Source organism: Leptonychotes weddellii, chromosome 14 (genome assembly GCF_054177405.1).
Source record: "Leptonychotes weddellii isolate Sample4059 chromosome 14, ASM5417740v2, whole genome shotgun sequence".
Taxonomy (NCBI): Eukaryota; Metazoa; Chordata; class Mammalia; order Carnivora; family Phocidae; genus Leptonychotes; species Leptonychotes weddellii.
Window position 1 is genome coordinate 47,461,856 of NC_138382.1, and position 11,900 is coordinate 47,473,755.

Genomic DNA, 11,900 nt, shown 5'->3' on the forward strand with positions numbered 1-11,900 from the left:
ACGGCGCTCCCTCTGCTCCGCCCGCCTCTCGGGCAGCCCCTTGCTCGGCTCGCTTCCCTGCGCGGGGTCCCCCGCGGTGCGCTCCTGCCGCCGTGCGCTCTTCTGGCCGCCGTGCGCTCACGCGCCGCTCTGCCTGCGGCGGCCGCGGGGGCGGGACCCGAGAGGGGCCGGGCGGGAGGGTGGGCGGGGGCGCCGGGGGAGAGGCCCCGGGGGGCTCTGCCGCTCCCAGCCCCCCAACAGGTGTTTCCCCCTCCGTACTGCCAGGTTGGGGGGAGGGGGCGCTGGAGAGCCGCCGGGAATCGTTTAAAGGAGAGTGAGGAGTCTAACACCCTTGGACTCTGGACCAGGGCCCCGTCACACCCACAAGGCGTGCCCCCCAAATCCACACTCAGTGCCCGGCATTCACACACAAATAGCCGTGTTCACACCCTGTCACAAGCTCAGGCACACAGCTGCCCTGTTTCACATATTTGGTTACACGGACATTATAGCGCCAATGGCCTGGGCAGGTTGTGATCATGAGGGGAGTCACTCTGCAAGATGCTGAGGTGAATGTGGAGGGCCTGCACAGAGAGAAAGCTTCTCCCCCTGCCCTGCCCAAGTGCTGTCCCCAACAGCACGCACGCTGCAGATTGCGCAGTACGTGCCCATGGTGGTGGACTCACACATCTGCACTCACACACTCAGGTCTCTGAACTGATTCCACAATCACAGCAGCAGGCTACACACACCACAAGCAGATACATAGTCACTCTTTCTTTCCTTCCTTTCTTTCTTTCTTCTTTCTTTCTTTCTTCCTTCCTTCCTCCCTCCCTCCCTCCCTCCCTTCCTTCCTTTTTCTTTTTCTTTTTTTTTTAAGCTCTTATAACCTTCTGTTATGGACATTTTCAAACATATACCCAAGAAGAGTGCATAGTATTATGAGCCTCTGGTATCCATCCCACATTTCAACTGTCATTATTACCATTTTGCCAATCTTCACACACATCCTCAACCCTTTTGTATGAGACTCCACAGTGTGTATCTCCAGACCCCTTCAGCCAACTGTTCCAGGCCCACTCTACCCCCAGTAATCCCCCAGATGCTGAGATGCTGTATCTTATTTGGGGGCCCTGAGTGACAGGCCACAATTTTTCCTCTGAGAAGACTGGACCCCACTTCTCCCAGGCACTCTCATGCCTTCTCCAGTTTCTTCCTGTGCCCAATACGATGGACCTACTAAAAGCATGAGGGCCATCCAGGAGTGATTCCAAGTGTGTGAGTAAACAACCTGTATCTGTTGATTTGACACCTGGCATGAGCGTGAAACTCACTATGTCAGATCCAGCACCAGGGACCATCCCCTGACCTCATACCCAGTGAGGCACACTGTTCCCAGGGCCAAGATTTCTCTAGAAGGCAGAAATTCAGGTGTGACTTTGCCTCCTTCCTCCTCCTCCACCCTCTCCCAATCAGTCCCCTCCTCTCAGACCCAGCTTGCCCTGGCCTGGATCACTAGCTCTTCTCACTTCTCTTCTTGTGCTGGGTGACACCTTGCTGCTCTTCTTGTCCTCTAGCCTCCACCCTTGTCCCCTGTCCAGATTCCACTGCAGCACTAAGTCCTTGTTCTCTTTGGCCCATCTCTGGCCATACTAAAACTCAGTACTGCTCACACCTTTGGCTCACTCCAGTGTCCTCCTGCTCAGATTTCAGACCTGAGAGCCAGCCAAACCCCAACCTCTCAAGGATCCTTGGTGATCCACCTGCCCTCAGTATTGATGCCAGCTCCCCCATAGCTTTGTGTGGTGTGAGTTCTCCTGGGGAGAGTCCTGCTCCCTCCTCTGGGCCCAGAGGGGAGAATCTGACTGTGCAGAAGCAGACATACTCTAGGGGCTCCTGGGGAACTCGGACAGAGGGTGGAGCTCTGCAGAACCCCTGTGCCCAGTTTGCTCCCCTTATACCCCACCCCTCACGCCCTCCAACCACCTGCTCAGAGAAGAGTTAGGTGCCTGGAGAGAAATAGATGGTAAGATTTTTCTTGGAAAGATAGGAACTGGCTTAGGGAAATTCCAGTTCTGAGAGTTTGGAGATTGCTTTGCAGAGGGCGGAGGAGGACAGGGGCAAGGGATTGGGCAACTACTCCCAAAAGAAAGGAAATCAATCATCAATCAAGCATAGTAAACCTGTCTTTGGGGTCTGGGCCAGGAGGGCTACAACTGGGAAGGGCTGAGAGGAAGCAATAAGCTTCACTGGGACCTGGTTTCTCTCTCTCTTCATCTGTGAAGAGGAAAGGCTGTCTCTTACACCCTCACTTAGCTCCCATCTGATCCTAAACCTCAAAGAGACAAAGACAGACAGACAGACGTAGACCTCCATTCATCCAACACATCTACTGAGCACCTACTTTATGCTAGACACTGTTGGAAATGGGAATAAATAAAACAAAGTCCTTATTATAATGGTATAATTCCAGTGGGGGAAATACATAGTATATCAGAAGGCAATAATTAAAATGGGGAAAAACAAAACTGGGTTGAGGGGAATAGAAAGGGAAGGATACATGTTACCTATTACTTTGTAACAAATTACACTTACACTTAGCAAGCTTAAAACAACATTTATTTTCTCACAATTCTGTGGATCAGGAATTCGAGAGTGGCATGGCTGGGTGGTTCTGGCTCACCACTTCTCATGAGGTTGTAGTAAAAATGTTGGCTGTAGCTACAGCTACATGAAGGCTTGACTGGGATTGGAGGATCCCCACTTCCAGGATGGCTCACTCACATGGCTGTTGGTAGGAAGCTGTTCTCCCCAGGTGGACCTCTCCATAGGATAGGACCTGTGCCTGAGTGTCTTCCCAACATGGCAGCTGGTTTCCCCCAGAGTGACCCAAGAGAGACTAAAGAGGCAGCAATGCTTTTTACGGTCTAGTCTTGGAAATCACACGGTCACTTCTGCCATGTATTTGTTAAAATTACATAACTAAGTCCAGCCCATATTCAAGAGGAAGGGAATTAGTCTTCACCTCTTAAAGGGAGGAGTATCAAAAATTTTATGGAGGCATTTTAAAACCACCACAGAGGGGTGCCTGGGTGGCTCAGATGGTTAAGCATCTGCCCTGCATTGGGCTCCCAGCTCAGCGGGAAGTCTGCTTCTCCCCCTGCTTGCTCTTTCAAATGAATAAATAAGAAATCTTAAAAAAATAGGGCGCCTGGGTGGCTCAGATGGTTAAGCGTCTGCCTTTGGCTCAGGTCATGATCTCAGGGTCCTGGGATCGAGTCCCGCATCGGGGTCCCTGCTCCTTGGGAGCCTGCTTCTCGCTCTGCCTCTCTCTCTCATGAATAAATAAATAAAATCTTAAAAAAAAAAAAAAAGAAATCTTAAAAAAATAAAATAAAATAGGGGCGCCTGGGTGGCTCAGTTGTTGAGTGTCTGCCTTCGGCTCAGGTCATGATCCCAGGGTCCTGGAATCCAGTCCTACATCGGGCTCCCTGCTTGGCGAGCCTGCTGCTCCCCCTGCTGTGCTCTTTCTCTGTCAAATAAGTAAAATCTTTAATAAATAAATAATAAGATAAAATAAAATAAAGTAAAATAAAACCACCACAGAACAGGGAAGGGGACGGTGCCTGGCTGGCTCAGTTGGCAGAGCATGTGACTCTTTTTTTTTTTTTTAAGATTTATTTTATTTATTTTAGAGAGAGTGAGTGAACAGGGGGAGGGACAGAGAGAGACAGAGATTCTCAAGCTGACTCCCCGCTGAGCATAGGGCCCAATACAGGGCTCAATCTCATGACCATGAGATCATGGCCCAAGCCAAAATAAAGAGTCGGAAGCTTAACCGACTGAACCACCTAGGCACCCCAGAGCATGCAACTCATGATCTCAGGATTGTGAGTTTGATCCCCATGTTGAGTGTGGGGCCTACTTAAATAAATAAATGATAAATTAAAACAAACAAACAAACACCCTTGAAAATGTTAAGGGAAGAACCAAGTATTGAAAGAGTGGAGGAAGAGAGCCATAGGCATATCTAGGGAAGAGCACTGCAGCTAGAATAGCAGGTACAAATATCCTGCGGTGGAAGTTTGCTTGGTGTGTCAGAGGAAAGCAAGTAAGCCACTGTGCTAAAGTAAGGTAGCCAGGGTAAACGGTCAGACATTTGGTCATAGCTAACATGGGCCTTGGAGTAGGTCCTGGAGGCAGTGAAAGGAGTAAATGAGATGGAAGCCATTAGAAATGTCTGAGCAGAAGAAAAAAACAAAGAAATGTCTGAGCAGAGAGTAGAAGTCTGACTGTGGTTATTGTGTGGAGAATCGTCCACACAGGATACAAACATGAGGATTAATTAAGAGTCTGTTGCAGTAATCCAGGCAAGAATACTCCAGGTCCAAGATGGCTTGGACCAGGTAGTAACAGTGAAAGTGGCAAGATGTGGGGAGATTCTCGATATGTTTTAAAGATAAAACTGACAGGATCTGTTGATGGCTTCGATATCAGATGTGAGAATGAAAGGTATCCAAGATGGGGTGCCTGGCTGGCTCAATCAGTACAGTATGTGACTCGTCATCTTGGCGTTGTGAGTTCAAGCCCCACGTTGTGTGTAGAGATTACATAAAAATAGAATCTTTTTTTTTTGAAAGATTTTATTCATTTATTCATTAGAGAGAGAAGGCGCGCACGAGTATGGGGAAGAGCAGAGGGAGAGGGACAAGCAGACTCTGTGCTGGGCAGAGTCTGGCATGGGGCTTGATCCAACAACCCTGATATCACCACCCAAGCCGAAACCAAGGGCCAGCCACTCAACCCACTGAGCCATCCAGGTGCCCCTAAAAGTAAAATCTTTTTTTTTTTTTTTTAGATTTTATTTATTTGTCAGAGAGAGAGAGAGCACAAGTGCGGTGGGAGAGGCAGGCAGAGGTAGAAGCAGGCTCCTTGCTCTGTGTGGGAATCAATCCCAGGACCCTGGGATCATGACCTGAGCCAAAGGCAGACGCTTAACCAACTGAGCCACCTAGGCATCCAAAAATAAAATCTTTAAAAAAAATAGGTATCCAAGATGACTCCAAGGTTCTTGGCAGCTGGGTAAATGTAGGTACCCTGAACTCAGACAGACAGTTAAGACTGTAAGAGGTGCTGGGTTGGGAGAGAAATCAGTTTGCGCTGCCATTTTATTTTGTTTTATTTTTTAAACTTTTATTTTTTTGAGAGAGAGAGCACAAGTAGGCAGAGCGGCAGGCAGAGGGAGTGGGAGAAGCAGACTCCCCACTGAGCAGGGAGCCCAATGAGGGGCTCAGTCCCAGGACCCTGAGATCATGACCTGAGCCAAAAGCAGATGCTTAACTGACTGAACTACCCGGGCGCCCCTGCGCTGCCATTTTAAGTTTGAGATGCAATGAGACAATCAAGTAGAGATGGAGGCAGTCAGATATCTGAACCTAGAGCTCAGAAGTTTAGGTTAAGACAAAAAAAAAAAAATAGGAGTCAAGACATAGACGGTCCTTAAGATCCATCCATGTTGTTATAAATGGCAGGGTTTCCTTTTTATGGCTGAATAATATTCCATTGTATGTATATATGGACGTTCATACATATATACCATTTTCTTTATCCATTCAGCCTTGCAGGCATTATGCTAAGTGAAGTAAGTCAGATGAAGACAAATACCGTACATTCTCACTTCTATGTGAACTCTACAAAAATCCAAACTCAGAAACAGAGAACAGATTGATAGCTGCCAGGAGCAGGGGGTGGGTGGGCATGGGGGCAGGGTGGGGGGGTAGTGGAGAAATGAGGAAAGGTGGTCAAAAGGCACAAACTTCCAGTTATAAGATAAATAAGTCCTGCGGAGATAATGTGGAGCTTAGAGCTCTAATACATTATTTAATAGTACATTAGTGTATTAAATACTATATATAGAATTGGAAAGTTACTGAGAGTAGATACTTAAAGTTCTCACCTCAAGAAAAAAAGAACTTGTAACTATGTGAGGTGACGGATGTTAACTTACTGTAGTTATCATTCCACCATACATATGGGCGTGAATCATTATATTGCACACCTTACACTAACAGAATGTTATGTCAATTATATTTTGATGAAACTGTAAAAAAAAAAAGACATAGATGCTTGAGAACACCTGGGAGAGGTGTAGATAGAGAAGTTTGAGGATTAAGTCTTGGGGAGTCAAAGGAGCCAATTTAGGAGTTAAGGAGATAAGAAAGATAGAGCGAAGGAGCCAGTTTAGGAAGAGTAGTGTACTGGAAGCTGAGTGTTTTAAGAGTGATTAACTGGGGGTGCCTGGGTGGCTCAGTCGTTAAGCGCCTGCCTTCGGCTCAGGTCATGATCCCAGGGTGCTGGGATCGAGCCCCGCATCGGGCTCCCTGCTCCACGGGAGGCCTGCTTCTCCCTCTCCCACTCCCCCTGCTTGTGTTCCCTCTCTCACTATCTCTCTCTCTGTCAAATAAATAAATAAAATCTTTAAAAAAAAAAAAAAAAAGAGTGATTAACTGTGTCAAATGAAAGTTAAGACATAACCATTGGACCTAGCAACTGAGATAGGGAGGAGTCAGGAGCCTACTCCTATGAGGAATTAAGAGAGGACAAGGGGAGCTAGGGCATTCCTAATAGATGTAGTCTCTGAGCCTAGAAGCAGAGCTGGGTTACAGGGTGGGAGAAATCCCTAGAGGCTTGGCTTTGCAACCCAGTGGAGAAGCCCCAGCCAGGACCTGTCATGGCCAACATGGTGGTAGTAGTGAAATGTCGGAACGGCCATCTTGCCTGGCCTCACATTCACTCAGAGCCACAAATTGAAACTTTTGATGTTGTTTCCAAATGGTTATACATGTAGTCTTTTGTGTTGTTGTTCATTAGAATGTTGAGTTTGGGGATGCCTGGGTGGCTCAGTCAGTTGGGCATCTGCCTTCAGCTTGGGTCATAATCCCAGGGTCCTGGGATCTAGTTCCACATTGGGTTCCTTGCTCAGCGGGGACCCTGCTTCTCTCCCTGCTTGTGCTCTTCTAATAAATAAATAACTTTAGAGAATGTTGAGTTTGTATATAAAAATTGTGTATTTTTGGTGTGCCTGGGTGGCTTAGTTGGTTAAGCGTCTGCCTTGGGCTCAGGTCATGATCTCAGCGTCCTGGGATCAAGCCCCATGTTGGGCTCCTTGCTCAGCAGGGAGTCTGCTTTTCCCTCTCCCTCAAAGAAATAAAATCTTAAAAAATAAATTGTATATTTTCATAACCAATTTCGTTCTGTTCTTAATACACCAGGAAGCCTAAGAAGTGACAGTGGCCTGGGTCTTACTCAACCTCAGAACAGGGCCAGGAGGAAGGTGAGGCAAGTGAGGTGCCAGGGTGCAAAATTTAAGAAGGCAAATGCAGTGTCCCTGGGAGTGAGTGCACCTTAGGCACCTCTTTTCCTTCATTCTAGTGCCAACCCCACCTACCTCAGACACCACCAGGTAGTGTCCCTGCTCTCCACCCCTGGGGGCTCCTACAAGTCAGGTGTCCTGGAGAAGGAAAACTGGAGAGGAAGAACTTCTCTGGGTAGGGGTGGGCACGATATCCTGGAAACAGACAAAATGATTATTGTGCCTCCTTCAGCTCAAAAGTGAGTATATACTGCCACCCCGTGGCCATCCAGGATCGGATTCCCAGGACTACTTCCAGAATGGCACTGGCAAGAGTAGGCAAGATCACAACACACACCATCTCCCAGCCCTTAAATTTCTTCACATTAGCAGGTTTTCCTACTGTTCAGACACATGAAGAAATGAAACTGTTCAAAAGGTCTTTATTAACAGAGACAGATGGACAGACAGTGCATCAAAGGCAGTGTCTGAAAGCTTTGATGGGGGTGTACGTGTGCAGAAAAGGCCTTCTGTAGGCCAGGGATGGCTCCCTGGACCTAGGCTAACCCCTCTAGGTCCCCTGCCCAGCAGTGGGCCCTGAGCTGAGGCCAGCCTCCCCACCATACTCCTGAGGGATGAATGGGGTTGGGGGCAGGGGTCTTTCAGGATAGGACCCTGACCTCAGCATTCTCCATTCTTATGGTTCCCCAGTTGACTAAGTTGCTGAGCGGGTGGGGGACAGGCCTTGAGAGCACTTGCATAGCAGGGGAAGAGAATGGGGGTAAGGCATATGGTGAGGACAGGGAGATGAAGGGGGCCTCCACAGGCAACCCTTCATCTTCCTCCCCCCTCAACTGCTGCTGGATCGAGGGGTCAGGCCCAGACAGAGGATAATACCCACACCCATCCTTAACTCCAGAGCCCTGACTGGTGGAGGGAAGCTCTGGAAAGGCCTGAGTTAGTGAGTCAAGCCTGTAGTATGTGTGTCTGAATGTGACTGGCTCCCTTGGTGTATGTGGGGCTCCCTCTCTGGATGGGTGTGAATGCATGATGCTGCTGTACACATGGGATTCTATCTGCATGTATGTCCCATATGTTCCCATGAGTCTCTATGTTTGGTTGTATAAATATGTATGTCCCTGCTCGTACACCAGGAACTTAGTAGTTGCATGTTGTGAATATGTCCCTGTCTTTTCATGTGGGCTCCAGAAAGTGGATGTATGCGGGCCTGCCCGCTCCTGTCTATCCACAGGTCCTCCTTCAGGCCTGGCTGGTCAGGGGTCCTGGCCGAAGAGGTAGGTGGTGAACTCAAGCCTGAGGCCCCGGGCATAGGCGCGAAGGGTATAGAAAAGTGTGAGGAAGTCCTGGGTGCTGAAGATTGTGTCAGCCAGCGCGAAGGCCAGGGTAGATGGGATGACACCCCGGCCATACTCCACCATCCATGTGTTTGGCCCCCATTCCACAGCTGTTGCCTCACCAGGTCCATGCACCACGGTCTCTCCTGGGGAACAGGGAGCAGCCACATAAGAAGTCTAGCCCTGCCCTTCCATTGCTGCCACCTCCCTAACCCATGGGTTATCTAGGGGTAGGGAACAGAGCAGGAGCTTCAGGAAAGGAAAAAGCCTTACCTTACTGGCCTCATCGCCCATCTGGAAGAGTAAGGAGCCAAGTAAGGAGCCACTCCTAAGTTTTCTTCTGTGGCATCACCTGGCTCACATCCTCTTTGGGGGGGAGGGGGAGGGGGGAGCCAGGGAGGGCCACCTCACCTGGCCATGGGCCACTGTATGGGAGTCCTGGAAGTCTGCATTCCCAAGCCTCACTCATATTAGGCAGAAATTTAGCTAAACTTGGGCTGGGCCTGTTAGATAGGGAGGGGTGATAATAAGACTTGTTTGGTTCTCTGAGAAATGTAGCTGTTCAATTATAATGCCTGTCATGCCTGTAACACTCAACCTCAAACTTATGTGGAAGTCCAAAGCTCTACTTTTTATGTAAAATGTTTCACCATAGAAACAAGGAAGACGATGGTCTGTCTTGTCTTTGGGGATAGGACAACCTATCTGATTACCCAACTGTCTCCCCAACAACTGCTGGAATGTTGGATGAATAAAACAGTGTCTTGGTAGATAAAAATTAGACAGGGTTAACAGGAAGCTGTTATGTTTTGTTTCCTTTTGACAGTAGAAAGCAACTGGGGTCCTTGGACCTGCTCCAATCAACGACCCGTGGCTTATCTGCGGGGATAAGGGAACCAGGGAAGAGCCCCCAACGACCTCCATTCCATGCTATGGCTCTCCTCCAACTATGGGCACCCCAGAACGAAGCGACCCACCTCTCTGACTGAGCCCCCCTACCCACCTGGGTAGAAGACCTCACTTTTGGTAGTGCCCTCTCTCCACTGGTGGAAAGTGCCAGAGATGATGGTGTCCGAGATCTCAGCCCAATAGCGCCCTGAGGGACAATCAGATGGACACCGAGTATCAGGGTATCAGCGCCAATACATGGCTTGGCCAAACATCAGAAAGGAGGGCATAAGCCCTTGTAGAGCCCCAGCCCCCCAGTTCGGCCCGCCGCCAGCACTGACCCGAGTGGCCGCGGGAGCCCAGGGCGGTGCCGAAGAGCAGCACGTACTCGGACAGTGAGGCGTGCAGAAGGCACATGGCGCCCATCCAGCCGCCCGCGTTCACGAACACCCACTGCAGCTCCTCGTCGGGCAACACGTGGCCTGGGTGCAGCCGCCGTAGTTCCACGATCAGCCGAGAGAAGGCCAGCTCGTGGTCCAGCCCTGGCGGGGGCAGAAAAACAACATAATCAGAGCCATCACCACTCCGAACTCAGGAAAGGCGCCTCTGAAACTCCCAGCTCGGCTCGGGCCTCCCCAGGTCCCTGCCCTTCACCCATTCACTCGCCCGGTCATCCGTCGGCTCACCCGCATACTGCCGGGCCAGCTGCGCGATCTCTTCGTGCTGGAAGACGAAGCTTTGCGTGCCCAGCCAGAGCCAGACCACTTGGGCCAGCACAGCTGCAACAGCCAGGAGCAACGCGGCCCACACCCACCGCCGGCCCACTGCCCACTGCATCCCGGCGGGCGGCCTGGCAGAGAAGCGAAGGAACAACCCGGGGCCTGGACCTGTGACTCCCACTGCCTCCAAACCTGCGGCGCGCAGTCCACTACCGTTCCCCCGCCACAGCCGTGGTACGGCTCGCCTTGACCAATCAGAACAGTCCGGGCACCCGGGCACCGCCCCTCGGGTTGAACCATTTCCTCTCGGGGAGCGGGGAGCGCCAAGGGGTGGGGCGGAGCCTCGCGCGTGATACGAGGGGGCGGGGCTAAGCCATCCAAGCTCTTCCCTTTAGGGCCTACAGGCGGGGTCTCTCCGAGTGCCATACCACGTGCGGGTGCGGGTGTGAGTGTGGGTGGGGCTAGGTGGCCGTGACACTCAGAATGGACTGGCCCGCTTGGGCTCACAGGTGAAGCAGGCGAGCCCGGAAGCAACCTTTCGGGACTTGTGATCGTCTCCTTTGCTAGCACAGAAAGTGGGAGGAGGCGCTTCTGCCTAGGAACTTTACGGAAGGCTTTCTGGAGGCGGTGACGCCTGAGCAACGTGTTTAAGGGAACTGCGGAGGGCATTCTAGCAAATGAGGCCTCTTCCAAGAGCAAAGGCACCGTGAAGAGACAACATGGGGTCTTTTTGGAGCCTACGATTCATTCTTTGTTTTGAAGCACAAAATGTTGGGCGCCTGGGTGGCTCAGTCCTTAAGCGGCTGTCTTCGGCTCAGGTTATGATCCCAGAGTCCTGGAATTGAGTCCCACATCGGGCTCCCTGCTCAGCGGGAAGCTTGCTTCTCCCTCTCCCACTTGCCCTGCTTGTGTTCCTGCTCTCGCTGTCTCTGTCTCTGTCAAATAAATAAATAAAATCTTCAAAAAAAAAAAAAATCTTTGAAGCACGAAATGTGAGAGGAGGGCATTGTAAGCCAACAGGGTTATGGGGAGGGAAATGATAAAGGAAGAGAAGCAAAGGAGAAAAGAGGCAGCAAAGTGCAGGGATTAAGAAAGAAATTCTGGAGCTGGACTGGATTAAAAGCCTGGCTCCTGCCACCTACTAGTTGTGTGATCTTGGGTAAGTTAGTTAAACCCTGTGACTCAGTTTTCTCATCTGTGAAATGGGATGAATAAAAGTACCTACCTCATAGTACATACCTTCATTGTGATGAAGATTAAATGAGTTAATATTTATACAGCAATTAGTAACTCACAAATGGTGACATGTGTTTGCTATATAAATAAAACACAAAGGAGAAGAGAACAGGAAGAGCATAGCATCACACATGATAGTGATGGAATGAAGGGTCAACACAGTCAAATGTAATTGAGAGTTCCGATAAAATGATGGGAAATGGTCATTAGGTTTCTCAGTAGGGGCATATAGCAGAGATGATGCTATACATTCACAAATCTATTTCCTTTTGCTCTTGGGCAGCCAGATTACATTCCACAGTATACTCTGTAGTTAGATGAGGCCTTATGATTGTGTTCTGGCCAATGAAGTATAGCCAGAAATTATGTATG

At 49.8% G+C, this 11,900-nt stretch overlaps 1 protein-coding gene across 4 annotated transcripts; it reads right to left on the bottom strand.

Moving 5' to 3' along the window:
* Nucleotides 1-2,580: 2,580 nt before the first annotated feature.
* SIGMAR1 (sigma non-opioid intracellular receptor 1) lies at nucleotides 2,581-10,531 on the bottom strand. Of its 4 annotated transcripts, XM_081803108.1 has the most exons (5): nucleotides 10,260-10,531; nucleotides 9,915-10,115; nucleotides 9,689-9,781; nucleotides 7,427-7,546; nucleotides 2,581-3,511 (listed from the first exon to the last, which is right to left on the bottom strand). In XM_081803108.1, the coding sequence occupies exons 1-4, from the start codon at nucleotides 10,408-10,410 to the stop codon at nucleotides 7,428-7,430; spliced, it is 564 nt and encodes a 187-aa protein (XP_081659234.1). In that variant the 5' UTR covers nucleotides 10,411-10,531; the 3' UTR covers nucleotides 2,581-3,511; nucleotide 7,427. The 4 variants fall into 4 exon arrangements, with proteins under 4 accessions (XP_081659234.1, XP_030885337.2, XP_006734649.2 ...); XM_031029477.2 differs by lacking the exons at nucleotides 2,581-3,511; nucleotides 7,427-7,546 and adding an exon at nucleotides 7,757-8,831 and having other exon boundaries at nucleotides 9,707-9,781; nucleotides 10,260-10,529; XM_006734586.3 differs by lacking the exons at nucleotides 2,581-3,511; nucleotides 7,427-7,546 and adding an exon at nucleotides 7,757-8,831 and having other exon boundaries at nucleotides 10,260-10,527.
* Between the last annotated feature and the right edge of the window lie 1,369 nt (nucleotides 10,532-11,900).

Coding starts and splice junctions, on each gene's coding strand:
- SIGMAR1 (XM_006734586.3), bottom strand. CDS start 10,410: ATGCAGTGGGCAGTGGGCCGGCGGTGGGTGTGGGCCGCGTTGCTCCTG. Junction 10,116..10,259: donor GCTGGCCCGGCAGTATGCGG/GTGAGCCGACGG, acceptor TGCCCCCGCCAG/GGCTGGACCACGAGCTGGCC. Junction 8,832..9,688: donor AAGTGAGGTCTTCTACCCAG/GTGGGTAGGGGG, acceptor CCTGTTCCCCAG/GAGAGACCGTGGTGCATGGA.